This window comes from Protopterus annectens, chromosome 11.part0 (genome assembly GCF_019279795.1).
Source record: "Protopterus annectens isolate FY-2018-M chromosome 11.part0, PAN1.0, whole genome shotgun sequence".
NCBI lineage: Eukaryota > Metazoa > Chordata > Ceratodontiformes > Protopteridae > Protopterus > Protopterus annectens.
This window is the reverse complement of record NC_056745.1, coordinates 331,482,049-331,504,034: the sequence shown is the minus strand read 5'-3', so window position 1 is coordinate 331,504,034 and position 21,986 is coordinate 331,482,049. Positions and strand designations below refer to the sequence as shown.

The window sequence follows — 21,986 nt, the reverse complement described above, 5'->3', positions numbered from 1 at the left end:
AAGAGAACATTTTTAAATTTAAACCAAATATTCACTGATGTTTTGAGTGCAGCAGTATTACTTGACATGTTTATTTGCAAGTGACTTTAACTGATTTAATTTAAACTTTTTTGAGCTGGTAACTAAAAGGTGCATATAAAGTATTGCATCTTTATGGTCCTGGAATAATGTGGGCCATCGGTTGTAGTTTATTAACTTTTTTCTTGCTTTTTAGCTGAGTGATGTTACACTGGAAACATGGAAGTTTGTGGAAATAGCTGTTAACTGGATAATGTATTATTTTCTGAAGGAACACTGCTTTGATTTAATACTGGTCTGCTGAAGTTTGAAGCTTTTCTGAAGTAAACACTAGTGCTGTGCACTTTAGATAACAGCTGTGTTTACTATATGTAGAGGTCGTATGCTGTGTCCATTTTTTTGCATGAAGGAATGTTCTCTTAGTGAAAAGTCTTTCTGCAGCTGTTTCTGTTAAAGTTTTCTGATAAGGCTGATTTACTTTGTAGAACACATGTAGTTGAAAGAAACACTGCTATTCTGTAGATTTGTATAGTGTGACCAAGTCTGGAAATGAACGATACCTTTACTGAAAGGGTGGTCTGGAGCACCCGTTGATTATCTTTACTGGGGCCTCTCAGCTGTAGCAATCAGTATTACTCCCTTTTTCCTTTGTCCCAGGTATTCTGCTCAATATCCATCCTGAAATCTCTTCTTTGGCAAATTCACATAATCATTTCTTTCCAAATGTGCCTACTCAGCATTATTTGTACTCTGCATTTCATAAAATTATTCAATATGCTTTTTTTGTCTATACCTAAGGCTATTTAAATTTCAAGATACTGTGGAGAGAGTAGCATTTTTCCCCACTTATTATTCATGACCATTTTTTTTAATGTGCATTTCAAACTTTTGTCTTACATGCACTGTTTGGCAGGCTGATCTTTTATACAGTTCCTTTTTTTCACCTCCAGTTGAACCTATAACAACATTTTCAAGACTTCTGCTGTAATTAAACCCTCAAACAGAAAACTAAATACATTTTCAGAACAAAGTATTCCATATTAACATTGAACAAACACAGAAAACTATGTAAACTTTCAACAAATGACATTTAACCTTCCAGACAGGAATGATTGCCCCAAATGACAGCTACACCCAAAGACATAACCTAATCCAAAATTAAGGTTATCCATGATCCTCCTACTTGTCCTCTTTTTGGGTAGACAGAATCATTTTATCAAAGGAGCATGGTTTCATGATTTGAAAGCTGTCCAGCAGGTTTTACTGATCATGCACCCTTGCTTACATTTCTTGTTAGGGTGTTCCAGTCTCCAGTAGAAGTGGCAGTTAAATTTATGTTTTGCAGTTCCAAATACTTAAAAAATAAATAAATACAGTAAAAATATGCAGCTCAGACTGATCGGGAGTGCTGTTGACATATTCATAGTACTTCTGCTGTAGTGACTTGTAAGAACAGTCACTGTGAACTTAAGAAAATATATGCTGCACTGAAAACTGGATTTGAAAGGGTTACACACTACAACTGTCTCTGATTTTTCGATTGTTCAGAGTAGCTGCTGGGTTGCAAGAATTATATATCTCTCCCTAGACAGCAGGCCTGTTCGGTTGCCATTGTAAGAATTGATGAATGTACTGTACCATAATTAGCTGGAAACACTGTAATTAGACTGAGAACGAAAGTCTTTATCTGCTAATTACCCAAACTCATGCTGAACAGGCGCCAGACTCCCCTTTATGGGCGAAGTCTTGTATACATTTCAGAATGAATTCTCCAAACACTGTAGTTCATTTAATAAGGCTTTATTAGATGTTTACAATATCTGAATACTGTCTTCATTAACAGTGCTGATAAACAATTAGTATTCAAAGTTACTGCACATCATATTCTGATTGTCTTGAACAATGTAAACTAATATAGTCTTTATTTGACCTGTCTTCTGTACTCCGGCTCAAGTGTCTGTACTCTTCTCTGAAATAACAGGTCGAACAAACTAACTAACCTTAACTGATTTCTCTGCGTTTGAAGTATATTTAGTAATACCAAAACCCTGTGATGCTTTACACGCCCTCTTAGCCTTGGTTCCCTTGGTTTCCAACCTTTGCCTTAATTTAACATTTTATGAAGGAACATTCTGTAGCTGGCAAGATTGTGTTGTTCCCTTGAGAAAAGAACATTCTGTCTGTGCATTTTATGCTTATCTTTCCTTTCTAATAAACTATTGACCAGAAAGTTTATCCTCTTTTTCTGCTTAACTGTCTTTTATGCATAAATGAAACACTGTTTTTATTTTACCCTTTAGCATGTCTAATGTCCAATAACTACTTTGAAATGGAAGTTCCTAATCTAACAAAAACAATACAAGGAATCTGTTGGCTACGAGTGTCTTCAAAAACAAAACTTAAAAAAAATGAAAAAAAATCCTCTCCACTTTAGATAAAATAAAATAATTTATTGAGAAGCAAAGCTTTCAAGGAAACAGTCTCTTCCTTGGTGATCTTCCTCAGTGGTACAATACATTCATTAAGTAACACATAGTTTAAATAGAAATCACATGGTCACATTGCACAAATCAGAACACAGCAAAAAAACATTAACCAGTAGTTAAATTTAAATATAAATTTAAAGACTTCATTTGTAAAATAGGTGTGATACTAACTGTATTTTTTGAACTTACATGTTTATATGCTTGAAAATAATTAATCTATTTATTTCCACCACATGCTGCTTTTTAAAGATATATCGCCCCTTCTAATATCCGATGGAAGGATGATATTAACCCTAAATGTAAATTTATGATCAGTGTCATTATCAGTTACATGTTTAGCCAAATCATTTGTATTAATCTGTGTACATTAACTAGAAATATGTTCAGATATATGCTCTTTTAACATATTTGTTTTGTCTACATAAAAGTAACTACATATTTGTTGCTAAATATGCCATTAAAAGAAAAAATCTCAATGTAACTGGATGTACAAAGTTGATGTTCTAGAAATACAGAATTGACAGTTAAGATAGAGCACAAGAGACTTGGTTACAATTACAAATGAATAATGAATACACATTCATTCCAATGAATGAATAACCGTTTTCTTTATAACAGAGTTTTTGTTTGAGTCATTTCTTCTGTATAAATTTCAGGTTACTTCCAACAGTATTCTAAATATCAGGAGCAGAAGTAAGAATGGACCAGTTACTTCGTGTAATGTTCTTCATTAAACTAGAATGTATGTTAAATTTTGTTATAGCCAACAGGTTGCACCCCATTCTCACTTGTGGCCAATGAAGCCTTGCCGCATAAAAGATAAAAGTTTAGTATTGTCCTTGGGTACATTTATAACTTAATTTATTAATTTCAAAATTTTTTCCATAATTGAAGATACTTGCATGCTTGTACATCTTTGTTAAAAAAATGGCTCCTAACTCACAATTTTCAATATAAATACATAAATCTAAATCATTTTTAAAACTCATAGAAACTGTAGTTTTAAACCTTTAAAAAATCTGTCGTAGTATGTAAAAATGAAATAAAATCATTTAAATTAGCCTAATTTTCACCCCATATTAAAAAAATATTGTCCACAAGACGCTTATAAAAATAATGTCATAATACAATGCACTTTCATTAAAAAAAAATATACTGATTTTCCCAACTCAACAGTGAAATGTTTACATATGTATTAACAGCTGGAGTTCTAATTGATACCCTTGTCACTCGATGGTAAAAGTCCTTTTCAAATGAAAAAAATATTATTGGTAAGGACTAAGTATAATAAAATACAAAACAGTTTCAACATCTCTGTTTGACTTATTAGTAAACTGGCATAAATGCAGAGCTTGTATCCTTACCTTATTATGAATCGCAGTGAAAATCCATTATCACGGCAAAAACTCAGTCTTGGATATGTTACTGTGGGTTCCCTTCAGATCGTCGAATGGCCGTAAATTCGAACCGCATATGGCCGAGATGAAAACATAGTTTCTTTACAACATTGAACTGTTTGCATGGAGATCACTGTAGTGAAAAATTCTCATTCACTTCAATGTAAGTGCAGACTCGGAGTTGGTACATTTAAATAGCAGGGGGTGTGGGGGGGTGCAGTGGGGCGTAGCCCCCCTGCTGCAGCAAAAAAACAATATATATATTTCGGGTTCGATGTGAAGAAACAATGTTTTCATCTCAGCCATATATATGCATGTCGACATTACAGCCATTCGACTATCTGAAGCAGACTCATTACTATACCAGCGCGATAATCTCTGACATAATAATGGCTATAAAACTGCTTCAGGATACTTAGAAATAGGTTCCATAACCCAGCCTGAGCTGGATACTATAGGATGCATGGGAGCTGTGTAAGATCTTTGTGTCTTAGGTAAACCATAAATGGTGTAACAGGCTTAGAAACATACATATGTATATATCTAATGTTTTTTAGCATCACCTAGTTTCAAATCATATAAGCAACTTTGCTCTTTTTGTAGTATTTGATCAACAAAAAAAAATGTGTATCCCCTTACTGGAATATAGAATGTTTGCTGTGTGTGACTTGATTGTCAAACATATGTAGTATCAAATGCACAAGCTTTTAAGGTAAGTGTGTGTGGATATTGGGGTGATTGAGAGTTTGTGAGAGTGCTTGTGGGTTACAGTTAGATAAGGGAGTAGTGCATGAGAGCTGGATGTGTGTGTGAATTTTAAGGTTAGGATAGGAGTTAAATTAGGCGATAGTTGTGTGTTTTGTGTGTGTGTGTGTGTGTGTGTGTTCTTTGTGATGTCATATGTAGTGGTGATGTTACAGGAAGGGCTTTTCTAAGGTCAAGTGTAGGGCCACAATTAGGGGCAGGTTATGTTTAGCAGGTGTCAGTGAAATGGAGCAGGGGTGCCTTGCTGTACCTCACGGATGCCTGCTAACTGTAACCTGTCCCTAACTTCAGCCCTACACCTGACCTTACAAAAAACATTCCTGAACACTACCACTTTTCTGACAAATTATAGCCAGAGGTAGTGATAGGATTAGCTGATTGGTAGAAGACACTTTGCACCTCTTTTGATTTATGTTTCTATGTTTTTAATGTTTGAAGTACCATGATCAATGCAGTTCGATCCTGCAGTGCTTTGATCATTTAAATATATTTCATGCAGCCATATATTTATACATGTTAGAACCTTTTGGTCTGAGCACGGTTTTGTTGAAGCTTCTTTAATTATTGTGACTGAGTACACCATCCATCAAAACTGCCCTGTATTATTGAGGTCATTTACCAGTGATAGTAAGGAAGTTTCTCCTTTTCCCAGTGTTATGTGATCTTGAAGTTAGAGTATTAAGAGATGCGGAACTTTAGGAGGCACAGACCCCTACAAGAGGATTAGCAGTCTTGCCATTTGCAAAAAGCTCTTTTTCACTTTGGTGGCTTTACTTTTTCTTATAGTAAGTGAGCAGTATTGGGTAAAATACTGGGGTGTGGGGTTGCAGGAGTGCTTTCTCCCTTACAAAAATGCTGGTCTATATTATTTTTTGATGAAACAAATCATGTTATAGCCATCAATTTATTGTGTTCCCGTGGATGATTTGTTTCATTGATGTGCTAATATTGACCTATACATTCACATGCATAAATTTTATCAAATGGTAGTTTTCTTGACCAAGTAAACTGTTTTGTTTTTTTCCCTGAATGCTTGTTTTCTGGTGGGTTGGTGTTAAGGGTGGGAGTGTGTGTGTGTGTCTGTGTGTGATTGCTTTCAGATTAGGGTTAAAGTAATGGCAAGGTAAGAAGATAGTTTCCTTTGTGTGGGTGTGTTCTTGTAAGTGTAGTTTGTCTGAGTGTCTTGTATAGTGTACTTTTAAGAAAATAATTATTTTGAAAGGTAAAGTGCAGCATTATGGTTGGAGCATGGATGTGGTTAGGGGTTAGTACACGTGAGGAAGGTGGTGCAGGGGGAGAAGTCTCTCACACTTCCTAAAGTTATATTTACCAATTTTGGGACTGCCTTGGAGAAAAGGGAATATTCCAAGAAACCAAAATAATTTTGACTTAGTGTGCAAATGTCTATATTTTCTCTCATTCAGCCTTTCTATTCAGGATTTGCAGTAGCATTAAAGAGGCTTGGAATTTCAAATGGTTAACTGCTAGATACTTTTTGCATAGGCAACAGATTACTTTTCCCATACCCTTCATAAGAATTGCATTATGTCTGCCATGTGCATCCTTAAATTTGAGTTTCTTGTTCTTCATCCTCTTCTGGAAGTTTATCTGAATTTTTTTTACAACCCCGCGTAAGTATCTTCCATCTCCCCTGAGCCTCTCACTTCATGTTTCCAAACCATGGTCTCTGTTATTGTTTATCTTTTTAATATAGCCATACTTGGCCTGTTATTTGAGATTGTTACATTTCTGTCAATATTTGCTTACATTAGTATTTGGAAAGTTATTTAAATTTGAAGATAAGTTGACTGGATGTTTATTTCCAAAGTGTTTGAACAGCAAAGTGAGGAATATAATGTATGGTAGAGTAGTAGTTAGTATGATTGTCTGTCTTAAGTATGTTACATAAGTTTGTACTGCTCACTGTGCCTTTACATTTTCTTATCATAGGGATTCATGAGAAGCTGCTTCTAAAGCCAAAGCACTGCCACCAGAGTGGTACCCTGGAGACAGTCAAAATTCCAAGGAGTGATCGTGAGTACTTTAGCTGATTTTCTGGCTTTTACTTCCCTTTGAATGCAGAATGTCCATTAAATGTGGCATTTAAAGTTTGTACTGTTTTACTTTTTTTCCGCTTTCCCCCATGCTGGCACTATAGGCTTACTGTATGCCTCTGTCACCTTCTGCATGTCCTTTGGCATTGTTACAGTGCAAATTGCTTCATTGGCTACCATCCAAGCGAGACTAGACTTGCTGTTTTTAGGGCACCATAAGAGCAGTGGTTGCCATTGTGGTTGAATAGATATTAGAGTGAAACCTGGCAGGAGATGCATCCTGCTGTCCTGAGTTTCATTCCCGCAGTCTTTGACGTGGCATTTTGACTTGTAATCAAGCTGGTAGTATGGATCACTTTTAATGAGGAATCATTTTGAGCCTAACTGATCTCAAGACATTTAACAAGGACTGAGATAAAAAAGGACAAAGAGTGCTAGCAAATAATAGTGGAGGCTGGAAAATCTGTTTCATAGCATGATTTTTTTTTCCACTTTAATTCTACTTAACAAGTATGACCTGTTAAACTAATCACCTCTCATTTCACTAGACAGGAAAAAAATGACGGATTTATTCTTGGTATAAGAAGTTTTAAAGCCCCCTCGAATGCAGATGACATGGACTCCTATGCAGAAGTGTACACCAATGTCCTGTATAACCTTTAAGCAGTTGTATAGCATCAGCTGTACCTGACTGGATTAAAATCAGGTCTTGCCAAAAAAACAAGTCACACTGGTGGACCCCTAGTATAAACAGGCTATCCAACAAGAGAAAGAAACTAATGTCCAAGAAAAAGAGGGAACTGGCTCAGCAAAGGAAGAAATCCCTGTCTAGCTTAGACAAAAAAATAGAGATCTTGTCAAGTCTTCCACAACCATACTCAACCTGAGGTAATAGCCTACTTGCTAGCTGACAGATTTGGACAAAACTTCACCCCCCTCCCCCATCCCCTCCAGTCATCTCCCAAAGTATACCTGCCACCATTCCTCAGCCTATTATCTCAAGAGAGTAGGTCATCTGAGTGCTCTCGAAGGCCAAAAGCATGGCATCAGTGGGTCCACACAACATCCCAGGTTGCCTTTTAAACAACTTAAAACATGACCTAGCAGATCCATTTGGATCTCTGTTTAACCACAGCCTGAGAGCTGGCTGTGTTTTGGAGGAATGAAGGACAGCAACAGTAATCCCTCTGCACAAAGGGGGACCGTCAACTGAACCTGGGAATTATAGGCCCATAAGCTTTACTAGCCTCCCCTGCAAGGCCATGGAAAGAATCATTATGGACCTTATTAACAAGGACGTGGATAATCTCCAAACTCTGGATTCAACCCAGTTCGGATTCATTAAAGGTAGATCATGCCTGTTAAACATGGTTGTCAACATTGAGAAAGTCACCAAGGCCCTGGACGAGGGAAAGACAGTGCATACTGCCCATCTTGACCTAGCCAAGGCATTTGACACAATCCTGCACTTGGGTATTGTAGAGAAACTCTCCCAATTGGGAATTGACACCTACATTACCAGATGGGTAGCCAACTGGCTCATCGACAGAACACATACTGTCAAAGTGGGTGACTTCACCTCTAGCAAACAAAAAGACACCAGTGGCATACTACAGGGTTCTGTGCTAGATCCCTTGCTCTTTGGAATTTATTTCTAAGAAGTCCAAGCAGACGCGGACAGCCTGTGGCTGACGACGTTCACTGATGATTGGAAATTGGGAGCAATCATTGGGTCAACCAATGATGTTAATATAATGCAGACAGGGTTAACACAGAGAAATAATTGGCGCCAAAGCCATGGAATAAAGCTAAATGCAAAAAATTCATTGTTATTCCTTTTGGGAAAATTTGACATATCTGCTGTTTACATTATAGACAGCACTCCTCCTATGTGTAGACCTAATGGTGCGTGATCTTGGTACTCCGGTTGATAGTAGTCTGAACTTTGACCACCATGTATCCACAGTAGTAAGGAAATCCTTCTATGCTGCACATCTTTACATCGCATCTAGATCTAAGGATGTTATAATTCTATTATACTCGGCTCTCATCAGAGCTGTAATGGAGTACAATGCTCCCTTTTTATGTACCTTGCCAGACACCTGCAGCAATTGGAGATACTGCAGAGGTATCTCACCAAGAAATTACAGGGCAAATAAACCAAGTCTTGCATGGAAAGACCAAAAGCCCAGTCACTGTATTCTGTCTCCTGCAAGTTGCTAAGGTACGATTCATGCCTGGCTTACAAGGTAGTCTCTGACCTGGCCATGATAGAAATGCTACACATTCGTAAATAAAACTGCAGGGGGGTCTTGACTGTAATTGTATGCTTTTGTAGTTATTTTGCTGCACAAATGGGAAAGAAGTTGGGATGCAGACCTTTATCAGTAAATTTGCTGTTGCTGTGATATGGAACCAGCAGGCCTTTTGCAACAAAAGGCAGTGGTGTTCACTGTGATCCGATTGGGTACAAAGTGGGTAGTTGTATTAGCAGCAGTTTAGACCAGATGAATACCAAAATGGAGGGCATACTCCAGTCTAGGTGTTTAAGAGACTGATGCCAGTAGCTTTCCTGGCTTCAAAGGAAATAAAGTTGGAGAGCTTTGTTACTCATCCTCCATTGTTTACCATAAATTCAAATTGCTATTTAAAAAAGTAGGAGTCTGAGTGTATTCCCTCTAGATGGTTTTTGTGTTGGACTCTGGAGACAGAAGTACTCGGAGAGTCAGTTATTTAGATAACAAAAAACTCCAAGATGGTACATTTATGTGCCATAGGTCATATTAGCATTTTTCTTGAAGTCGTTTGAATTTGTGTACATATAATGAATTCCAGAGCTAGAGGAATTCGTTTTGGATGGTAAGTATGGGGAGATTGAGGGTTAAGCTTTCTCGCAACAAGGAGATTAAGAAATCCTTTTCCATATTCTTCATTAGACCCCATACTCCATTACTGCATCACTTTGGTCTTCATGTTTTTTTTCTTCTCTGCAGTATGACTGAATTAAACACACTGAAAGGGTAACAGACCCAGAAATTACCTCTGTGGTATTCTGTTACTTACTTCATTTGTCTTAGTGTTGTCCCTGTCACTGTAAACTGCTGCATACTACCTTTCAGCCATGATGCAGTCCAGTTCCTGGGTCTCTAAGCTACCCCTAACCCTTGTGGTGCTGTGGCAAGACAGAGTCCGACGTTGCTGAAGTATTGATAACCCTTTGCCAGAGTTCTCCTGGAACCCTGTCAGAAAACTGAATCAGATATAACAGACATCAGTATGGCTCTGAAAAATGTTTCTCCTAGACTTTCTTTGATATTGTTTTAGGCTAATAGGCACATGTTCTGTATATTGCATAATGTATGGTATAATAACTAATCTATGTATGTTAAAAAAAAAAATTGCTACATTCAAGATCGAGAACAAGCTGGGTAATGCACATTACCATCGCATAAGGTATCTTTAGTAGTTTTCCATGAAGTCCTTACCATTGGTTGGCTTTTTAAGTAGAATTGCATGGTACTTGGAAAAGCATTTAATTCATTTTAGGAAATTTCATGGTAGTGGACACATTTGAGGCCTAGCTAAGTGTTAACACAGTAAAAAAATGGAGCTTGCTGAGAAGAGACCATAGGTAGCTCCCCAGTGATCAGGCTGTTTCTTGTTCTCCTGTCTGAGGGTTCTGCTATGCTTTTGAATACTGTTTCACAGCCTTTGGTACCAAGTCATCCCTTGATGTGTCATGTAACTGACAGCCTTTTTGCCAGTCACCGTAGTCTGCAGTTGAAATTTGTTCTACTTTCAGAATTTGTGCCAACTTAATATTAATAATGTTGTACCAACATTTTGTAAACACGCTTAAGATGTCGGCACACATGCATTAATAGGAAAATAGGCCATGTTAGTATTTTTTTTTCAGTTACACAACTGTACGTTACATGCTCTCTTTCTTTATAACCACTCTTTCAGTACAACATTAAACAAATCATTCAGTTTCCGCCTCCCCTTGAACCTCCTGAACATTATTCTGCATGTATTGTTCCCACAAAGTCTATTCATTACTGTGTAATTTGCTCATTGCCTTTTTCTGAAGATCCCAGTACCAGTTCTTTTATCTTTTTTTTTTTTTTTTTTTTAATTCATTTTTTGGCAATCGATAAAATTAAACGTAGTAAGGTCTTACTTCTAGCTAATTCAGATGCTGTGTCCCAGCTCAAAAGAGTCATTCACTTTGTTACGGCCATTTGCTCCCCCAATATTTCTGACGGATAACTCTGTAGGGAAATTTTTAAATCTGCCAACTCATTACATTTACAAAAATGTTCCCAGTTACCTACATCTGCTGTCTACCTGAGGAAAACTTCATTGAAATTTGCTAGGGGTACAAAATACCTATGCATATACTTCCAAGCAAAAAATCTAAACCTTCTGGATTTTGTTGCATACTTGGGAGACATACGTATGTCCTCCCATTGTTCCCATGTGAGTTGCTGTTCCACTCTCTTTTCCCAATCTTTTCTAACCTCCTCTGATTTCTTATAATTATCTTGCAATATTTCATATGCCGTACTAATTATCCTGTTTTTAACAGCAGCTTCTGTTCTAGATTCAACTAAAAATTCTAGCAGTGCAGGTCTTTCATTTAGGACTACTCTTTGCCTTTATCAATCCTCTGATCTGAAGTCCAAACATTTTCTTGGCTTCATCACACTCTTTTTAACTTTTCCTTCTCTGGATATTTTTTTCCAGTATCTTGTTTTTTTTGCCAGTTTTCTGCAGTAAATTCCAGCCCCCCTCTTGCCTATTTCCCATATCCCTATTTTCAGTTATCTCTACTGGCAAAATCTCCTTTCTCCATTCATGTGTTAGCTTAGTTCTTGGAATGGTTTCTGCAACTTTCTGAATATAATATAGTAGGAATACTTCCTGCAACTTTCTGAATATGATATTCTGTATGGTGGTTATTCTTGTTAAGGATCTGCATCCAGTTTTACCAACACTTTATTTCTTTTGCCTTTGTGGTGTTTGTTCTTTCAGTGGCTGAAAGGTGTCATGGGATCAGTTCATTTACCCCACTTATTTGATAAGTAATAGGTAGCAGTTAGTACGTTGCTGCTTCGCAAAGGTAACATATAAAAGGTAAAAAAAAAAAATGGTAAAATGAAATCTAAAAGAAATTCTTTGAAAAAATAGCTACTGCAGAAACACTGACCATGCAAACAAACTGTTAATCGTAACATAATGTGCTGCAAAGCATCATGGGAAGTTTGTGCAGATCAGAATGTTTCATTGGGCTCATGCTTCCTGGCATATCTGCTTTTCCTCCCAGAGGATGCATTCCTAATGTGATTTCCTGCCGATGTCTGCTGTTCTCCTTGTTGTCCCTTTAGGTGAAGTATGGAAGCTGCTGTTAGTGATGCAGTTAACCTCTTTCCCTCATCTGTGCTTTTTACCTGCACTGAATGCTTCCTATCTCTGGTTTGGTTTAGCTTTAGCTTCCATTCTCCGACCTTATGATTAGACTTAATATGTGATTGGTTTCTTTTGTGGTTGAGTCTATTTGTTTATTTGTAGTCCTATGGTTTGCCTCCTTAGTAAAAAAAAAAAAAAGAAATAGTTGCTTTTATAATCTTAGCAGTGAGCATAATGCACCATTTAAAGACCTTTGGTTATTGATAATATTTTTGGTATCTTTATACAGTCCTTAATAGGGTACAGAGTTTTCTACCACAGATAGCACATGCAAATGAGGAGCTAAAACGACAACTGGAGACCACCCCTGCTGTGCAGTTTGACATTGAAAACTTGGGAGATAACACAGAAAGATTTGTAGAGATGGTAAGTATCTATTTTTCTTGAGGAATAGTTTACCAGCTTTGGTATGAATGTGGTTAATATTCATAAAGTTGTAATGGAACAAATGTTCATTTCTGAGTTGTTGGGGTCCCTTCATGTACGTTCCAGTAAAACCATTTTTGTCATGTTGTCCATATTCACCCATGTCTACAGGTTAGTCGGTGTCTGCTGCATTTAGTCTTGTGAAGTTTTCTCTACATCATTTTAAATGTTTAATGTAAGAACATTTGTTCTAGAATTAGAGTTGATTCTAAAGTCCATCCACTCTCAATGACTATCATCACTTTTGTTGTGAATTTTAATTTAAAAAGGAGTCACTAGAGCTTTGGCATCATGACAGACTCCATATGTGACCATAACTTCATGTCCACTATATGAAACTGCAAAACAAAAAAAAGTCAATAAAATATGCCCCTAACTCCATAAGAAACAAAAGTTCTACATGAACACCTTCATCTCTCTGTTAAAAATGCCATCAGAACACCTATCAAAACTGCAGTTATGAAGTTAGAGGATGAAGGATATTGGCTGTTAACAAGCTGCTTCCTGTAGTCCTGTGTTTGATTTTCCTTAGCTTAATTTGCCTGACGTGTTACTGAACAGGTCACGTAACAAGATAATTAGAAAGTGTTCCTGGGTCATTCCTGAGAAGGGATTCTTGTGTCCAGTGGGTTTATCAATTTAGGACATAAGTAGGTAAAATACAATAATAAAGAGCCTAACCAGATGCCACAGTCCAGTACTTCAGTTGCACATTCATAAATGTCCTAAACTCTCTAGCATCATTAAGGTAAAAACCATTACTGTACCAACGAACTAGAGTTAAATTCTAATGCAGCAAAGAGTAAAGCCATAGGAAAAAAAATTCCCTCCATTTAAAAACTGCCACACGAACTAGCCAAAAGAGAGAAAACAGTAAGACTGTAAACCAAGCATAATTCTGTCAGGAGCTACCTGACAGTAAAAAATTAATCCAAATCCTTCTGTTAAGCTGTCACTGCTATATTTGGCATAGACCAAAAAATGTCCTGCCCCTTACTGCAAACCCAAATGGCCACAAACAATAGAGATCTTCCTAACAATTCAGACTTACTTTCAGTGTCTGTACTACACCATTTGACCTCACTAAGGAACTCCCTCTTAAACTCGGAAAAATACTCCCACTGTAGGCAGCCTCATGCCTCGATACCTTAATTTAGCAACTATTGGTGTAGAATACATTGTATCAGTTCAAATTAACTAGGTATGCAAAATTCTGTAACTTCCACTGAAGTCTGGAAGATCTTGTACTTTATATCCCTACCACAGAGATCACCCTCAGTTGAGTTACGCAGTTGTAGGCCCATCACATTTTTCTCCCCACTCTTTGGTACTAGAATATAGAGGGATCCTTGCATATCTACACCAGAATAGCCTGCAGCATGATTTTCACAGGGTTCACAGTACTAAAGCAAAATGTGCTCAAAGCAAACTTGAGAATGGTGAAGCTTTAGCTGCCATTTTTCTAGCCCTTTTCAAGGCATTCAGTACAGTTTGCCACACTGTATCAGCTTTCACACTGTGCTCCTGGATTTGGCATAAGCAAATACTACATTGATTTAGCTGGGGTGGGATGTTCATCGTGTTTCACTGTTGCAGTTATTACTCTTGGGTTATCCTGCTGGCAGGCTACCCGCAGTCGGCCCGAGTTCCAAAGTCTAGGTCTGGCATCGGTTGCTGTCACCTCCTCCCTGACGTCAGTGCGCCAGGGGTATAAAAGATGCAGATGACACCATTTTCTTCAGTTTTTCTTGCCGTGCGGTGCCCGAAGCAAAAGCAGTTCGCAAGTGCCGGTCGGCCGACTCCTGAGATTTTCAAAGCTGAATTTCAGAACCGAAGTCTTCATTAAAGCTAAGTACCCTGTTGGGGAAACTTTTTTCTTGCCCCAGACCGATGTCAGAAAAACAATTGTATTTCTTGTGGGAAGCAAATACCTCATAAGGATTTTCACTCTTACTGTATTCCTTGCCTAGGCCCTGATCACAATGTTGCTAGCTGTCGGTTTTGTGCTAGAATCAACCAGAACTCTATCAAGTGTTGGTTCGATTTTGCTTTTCATTACTTTGGCCGAAGATTTAATTATATAATGCCGGCGGAACAGCTGACAACCGGAGTTTACAAAAAACGCAAGGACAAGGATAGGCATCCGAGGTCCAAAACCGACGACGAAGCCTCTTCTAGGCCAGTCGCCGGTTCTCAGTGAGGCGCTTTCGCAGCCCCTGGCACCCGCTACCTCAGAGCCACAGGCCGCTACCGACTCCCACGTGGAGCCGACTGGGCCTCTGGATACTCAAGGTATTGGACACTCGGAAATCAATCCCTTAGATGGGTCCAGAGCCGCTGAGCAGGCATCGGCTTCTGAGGGTGTCTTCAGACCTACACAACTATATATTAAGCCATCCTCAGCTTCAAAGGCAAAGACTAAAGCAGCTCTAAAGACAAAAAGACAAGTACAGCATTCTCCTATTCAGACTTCCATGACTAAAAAACAGATGCTCAAAATGGCCGAAGACCTAATTACTTTGATCAGGGGCTCCCATCCCCCTCCTGATAAGAGGCCTAGGCAAGAGACAGAGTATGATTCTTCTGATCAGGTATCTATTTCCTCTGATTCCTCTTCTGAACAGGATTTCTCCATGCTTCCCTATGAGGATTCTGATGCTGAAGAATCCATTCCTTCAGCCTCCCCTCCTGAGGACTATTCCTGTGGGGAAACGCTGCATACTATGAGGGAGCATTTCCACTGGGAGAGCCAAGATTATTCTGAGTCCAAGAAAAGGCTCAGACTTCCTGGCTTTTCCTCAGCATAGACCCCTTGCCATTCTTCCTGTTTTAGACATTGTAGATGATGTATTTTCAGAGTCCGGACTATCCCCTGACTCTTTACCCCCTGCACCTGCTAAGCCAGACAGATACTACAGTGTCCCGGATTCTCATAAATTCCTATATAAAAACCCCACTGCTGACCCAGAAACTATATCTCAGGGTCCCAAGGGGGTTAAGGTTTCCACTGCAAAAAACCCTGTCCCCTCTGATAGGGATTCTAGGGCTCTAGACAGATGGGGGAAAAGTATACACTTCTGCCACCCTGGCTGTAAGGGCTTTAAATTGTCAATTTCATATGCTTAAATATCAGCAATATTTAATGTCACTACTTAAACAGAAAATGTTGACAAATACTGAATGTTCAGAGAACAAGGAATTGCAGGATTTATTGCGTGCAACTGAACAAGTGGGAAAGCATACTTTGCAATGTGGTTATGATTCACTGGAGGCCTCTTGCAGGGCCACTGTTACATGTTCTGTTAGAAGGCATGCTTGGTTAAAGGAACAAAATCTGCCTGGTCATGTTAAAGCAAAATTATTAGATGCACCATTACAGCACGATACTTTGTTTGGTACTAAAACAGAAGAGGTGGTGAAAAAATGGACGATAAAGCAAAATCCATGCAGACAGTCAAGGATTTCTTACAGGTATAGCCACCCAGGTTTAGCAGGAACTGGCCTTCTAAAAATTGGTCCTTTCCAGTCTCAGACAGACCACAAAGAGGCAGATACAGGTGTCCCAGAGGCAGATCTCAGCCCCAAGGCTCATACAGGCCTAAACAATGGGGTGCTCCTACCTCCAAAAGCGGACAAGACAAATCACAGCCTTACAGGAAACGGTCCCAATGACTTTTCCTCTACCAGTTCCAAGCAGTTTCCTTTTGACAGCCCTCTTAGGGGGAAAACTAGCACTTTTTTCATCAAATTGGCAAATGGTTACCCAAGACAAATGGGTTCTGGACATAGTGTCCCAAGGCTACAGGTTCCATTTTCACACTCTACCAAGGTCAAAGGGTATGCCAGACCTGCCACACAATCAATGGGCAGAGGCATAAAAACAAATTACAGCCCTCATGGACATGAGGACCATTCAGCAAGTACCACAACAAGAGCAGGGGCAAGGATTTTACTCCAGACTTTTTCTAGTACCCAGGAAGAACAAAACCTGGAGACCAATTCTGGACCTATATGCTAAATATGTTTCTGGAAGTTCCAAAATTCAAGATGTTGACTCTTCAGCAGCTACTGCCCATGCTGGGCAAGCGGGCTTGGCTAGTAACTTTGGACCTAAAAGAGGCATACCTGCATGTCCCAATCAGACAGTCTTGCAGAAGATACCTCAGGTTCATAGCTGGCTCAATGCATTACCAATTCTCTGCACTGCCCTTTGGCTTATCTACTGTGCCCAGGGTTTTTACAAAATGCCTGGCACCAGTAATTGCATTTTGCAGACAAAGAGAAATTCAAATGTATCCCTACTTGGACAATTGCCTAATTCAAGCAGAGAACAAAGACACTCTTCTAAAGCATCTGGCATTTGTAAAAAGATTACTAATTGGTCTAGGGTACACAGTAAATGAAAAGAAATCAAAACTAGTACCCTCTCGAGAGATAATATTCCTGGGTGCAAGCTTAAATACAACTGCCCAGATGGCTTATCTCACGCCAGACAAACAAAAATAACTGACTACTTACTTCAAGAAATTGGCAACAAAAACCCACTTATCTGCAAGGAAAATCCTGCAGGCTTTGGTTCTACTAATTCCATATGCCAGACTGCATATGAGGAAACTACAATGGTATCTGAAAAGTGTTTGGACTCAGCATTGCCACAGCCTGGAGACAGTAATTGCACTCATTCCCTGCCTACAACAGGAGTTTCGATGGTGGGCAGAAGCCTGTCACCACAACAAGGGTCTGCCATTCAGTTTACCCACAGCCAGACAAACACTGACCATGGATGCATCAGATTATGCCTGGGGGGCCCATATGGCAGGAAAATGTATTCAGGGCACATGGCCTGCAAACCAGATGCATCTTCACATCAATCAAAAAGAGATGCTAGCTGTTCAAAATGCCCTGACAGCTTTCAAGGACATGCTTCATCCAGGACAATTACTGATAAAGACAGACAACACTATGGTCATGTGGTACATAAACAAGCAGGGAGGTACACATTCCTACCCCCTCTGCAGACAAGCAGTGACATTATGGGACACAGCATTGGCCTTTCAAATTCACCTGCAAGCACAATTCCTGCCAGGAAAAACAAATACTCTGGCAGACGAACTAAGCAGAAACCTCATGGATCCCCACGAATGGAAACTGGATCCACAAATCTTCAGGATGATAATAAGGAAATGGGGATGCCCAGACATAGATCTAGTTGGCCTCCCCTCACAACTGTCAATTGCAGAGATTTTGCAAAAGGATTTACCACAAGCAAGCATGGAAAGTGGACGCCCTATCATTCAGCTGGAAAAATCTAACAGTATATGCTTTTCCCCCACTACCTCTCCTTCCCAGAGTACTTCTAAAGGTCAGGCAAAAGAAGCCAAAATGATTCTGATTGCACCAGACTGGCCACACCAGCACTGGTACCCAATCCTGAAGAGCTTGTCTCAAGGTCCAGCATGGATATTGCCTCAAACTTCTCACTTACTGACTCAACAAAACAATCAGATCCTGCACAGCCAACTCAGGACCTTAAATCTGGCAGCATGGCAGATAATGTAGCCATTCTTGAACACTCCTCTTTCAAAAGCTGTTATGGATGTTATCTTGGAGGCCCAGTACCAGAAAGTCTTATGCAGAAAAATGGAAAAGATTCTGTGCTTGGAACCAGGAACAAGGCATTGACACGACTGTGCCAAGCATTCCTCAGGTTTTACAATACCTGACTGAGATGCTGAACAAAGGCCTTTCTTTCTCATCAATTAAGATTCATGCCTCTGCCATTTCTGCACATTACAACACGGAACCACCTATCTTTTCTCATCCTTTAATAAGGCAGTACAGAGGGGCCAAACACATTAGGCCTCCAAGGAGAGCACCAATTCCGGCCTGGGACCTCAGTTTTGTTTTGGAAAAACTCACACTGCCTCCTTTCGAGCCAGCATCAACAGCGGATATTAAATTCTTATCCTGGAAAACAGCTCTGCTCCTAGCCATTACCTCTGCAGGGCGAGTCTCGGAGTTACAAGCAATCATGGCTGTGGAAACTTTCATCATTTTTCATCCAGACAGGGTTTCTCTGAGGACAAACCCTACATTTATGCCTAAGGTTGTGTCCAGTGTGGCCCTCAATCAAACCATTCACTTGCCTACCTTTTACCCAAATCCACAGAACAAGGGTGAGAAAATTCTGCCTTCTTTGGACATACACAGTCAGTTACTTTTCTACTTGGACAGAACAGAAGCTTTCAGAAAGACTGAGCAACTTCTAGTGTCATATGCTGCAGGATCACAAGGAAAGGCTATCTCAAAACAGACTATTTCTAAATGGATAGGCCATTGCATCCGTTTATGCTATTCTCAACATGGGAAATCAGTGCCTAAGGGCATTAGGCCTCATTCCACCAGAGCAGCAGCCACTTCAGCAGCCTTCCTCAGGTGAGTACCAACCAAAGAAGTCTTAGAGGCTGCAACTTGGAGTTCAGTGCACACCTTTACAAAGCACTACCACTTGCCTCTCTACTCTAAGTCCAGAGCAGGCTTTGCCACTGCAGTTCTGCAGGGCCTCATAGCCTCTCCTAATCCTATTTAGCCCAGCCACCCTTCCTCAGCTTTGGGAATTCAACCCAAGAGTAATGACTGCAACAGTGAAACACAATGAACGTAGTACAGTTGTGTACCTACCATACATGTAGATGTTCGAGTGTATTCACTGTTGCAGTCCAGGTTACCCACCCACCTCCCCCCTTCTCTTTGCTGGGATTTCTCTGCACTTCTCTATCCTATACAACCTTTTTGGTGTATTTGCTTGTAGATGAAGGAAATGTTATTTTTGTGTACGTTTCTTGTTGATATATTTTTCAGCCTACCTATTTGGGGTACCTGACATCTGGGGCAAGAAAAACTGAAGAAAATGGCATCGGCTGCATCTTTTATACCCCTGGTGCACTGACATCGGGAAGGAGGCGACAGCAACCAATGCCGGACCTAGACTTTGGAACACTGGCCGACTGCGGGTAGCCTGCCAGCAGGATAACCCAAGAGTAATGACTACAACAGTGAATACACTCGAACATCTACATTTATGGTAGGTACACAACTGTACTTTCTTAACATAATTTCTCCCAAAACCAGTTGCAACAACCTCCCTCACGTCATCTTCTTGGACTCCTTCTGATTAATATATTTACTGGTAGCCTGCACAGACTGTTCCTAACTGTGCTTAGAGGATTCTACTCCTGTTGCCTCTACTAAATCCCTTTTCAGACTTAACACTGCCCTTTCGTTTTCATTCACTAGGATAGAACAATCGCTATCCAAGACAGGTGTGTTCCTAAACCACAACAGAATAAGTGCAGTGATATTCCTCAGTTCTACATTGTATCTGGCTAACAGTGGTCTCCTTATTTATTTGGAAAAATGCCCACTTTGACTATACTAGGGATGATGAGAAAGGTAAAATTTGGCACGTGTTTAGTAAATGGTGTGAACAGAAACAACTTCTGTCAGACCAGTCTAGAGTAAATACCAAACAGGCCTTACTCCTTCCCAGCCTCATCATCTATGCTGACTAATCTCTGTACACTCAAGCTTTCTAACTTTAAGTAGTATCAAAACAGTGGAGCATGTTCCCTGCGTGCTGTTGGGGAAATTGTTTGATGCAGAGTGCTGCATTTGAAAATGCTATGTAAATTCATTCCTCTGTTTTTACTGACCGCCTCTCACTGGTGTCAGTGGTGAGGATTGAGGCTGCTTGATTACTGGCCCTGAGTAAAGAGGGGCCATTACAAGGCCTATCACATAAAAGGCTTACTGGACACAGAGGTGGATGTAGTCCACCACAAAAAAAGAAAAAGACAGAGAACATTAACAAGTGATTTAAGTGTAAATGTATAATTCAGATGCAGTAAAACTGAGAAATGTGGTGTTTTGTAAGTGACAGGAACCACTGATATGATGATAAAAATTCATAGCAAAAGTTCTAGGCTCTGGAATTATCTTTAAGCAGATTTATTTCAATTATTTATACAGTTATGTTGTAGCTGAATTTGTTTTCTAATAAAAATTTGCTTTTTATCTTCAGGATGTGTCCCTGGTGGAATTAAGTGATTCAGATGGCAGTAGTTCTGAAGGGTCCATTTCAGAGGAAGACTTACATTCAGATGAAGAAATTAGTGGGGAAGTGACAGCAGACAACTTTAGATTACCACCAACTCATGTAGTAAAGGGAAAAATCGAACTTTTAGAAAGCACGGTTGAATGATATTGTGACAAAAATTTATATAATGTGAAGGCAGTATTGGACTGAGACTGCCATAAAACAAACCTATATTGACTGTGTATGGAAAAATATTTTTTATATGAGAGGTTTTGTTAAAATATATGTTGTAGTAAAGTTTTGGATGTTTGCACATGTCTATTTTTACAGCTGTTTATAACAGAATATCATATTAAAGAATCTCTGTTAATTTTAGTTGGGTAAGTTTTTATGATGCTGAAAAATGCAGTTTCATTTTGCTCACAACTGTACCACTCGATGCAGCAACACAGAACATAGAAGTAATAACTCAGCTGTCATTTGCAGCAAAGGGCAAAGTTTCCTTTTTAGTTGCAGGGCAGGGCATATTAGAAATGTGCTATTAAAGGACAGCTGTGCAGAAACTGTTAAAATGCTTTTGATCATGTCTTGATCTTTTGTATGATGCTATTGACCCGATATTACTGATGGGTTAGTAATATTTTATAATTTGTTCTGCTTCGAAATGGCTTGCATTGGCAGCGTACTAACATGATTTTAGGTGTTTCCCTGTGGGGCCTTGTTGCTTTACCTTTTTTCCCCCTTTTGTTATTGAGATGTCTTTTGAAACCTTGTCAAAACATTTTTTCTTTGTATTATTCACTTTATTTTTTGGCATTTGGAAACTCTTGATTATTAATACTGCGTTGGTCTTAGTTTAGTGTACTTATTGCCTTGGCCATATATGTGTCTGTTTATGCAAGTGCACGGTCATCATGCTGATGATGTATCCATTACACAATGTCAGAGCCTGAACCAAATGAGGTGCTGCAACACATTTCAAAAGGAAATGATGTGCGATTTCAAAACATCCCAAAATGGTGTAAGAATCTGGTGCATGTTAGAAGTAGATGGGGAAATGCTCAAATTGCGCTTAGTTTATATATATATATATATACACAAAGAAAATGCAGCACTGGCCCCAAATGCAGTTCAAGTCACTAATGTGTAAAACTGGTATTTCTGTACTTCTACATAAATGGCAACTCAGAATAGCCACATATCTGCCCTATGAAAAATGTTTTAACACTATAAATACAAAGTTGGTCCCATATGCCGCTTCAGAGCCTCGGTAAAG

General features: G+C 39.2%; 1 protein-coding gene across 1 annotated transcript in view; it reads left to right on the top strand.

Annotated features, from left to right (window-relative positions):
- The window catches only part of NOPCHAP1 (NOP protein chaperone 1), a 45,440-nt gene extending 24,355 nt beyond the window's left edge, over nucleotides 1-21,085 (top strand). The window contains exons 2-4 of the mRNA XM_044087832.1: nucleotides 6,617-6,700; nucleotides 12,419-12,555; nucleotides 20,696-21,085. Of these exons, the coding sequence (XP_043943767.1) occupies nucleotides 6,617-6,700; nucleotides 12,419-12,555; nucleotides 20,696-20,875 (401 nt within the window). The 3' untranslated portion in view covers nucleotides 20,876-21,085. The remainder of the gene's footprint in view (nucleotides 1-6,616; nucleotides 6,701-12,418; nucleotides 12,556-20,695) is intronic.
- Nucleotides 21,086-21,986: the final 901 nt, after the last annotated feature.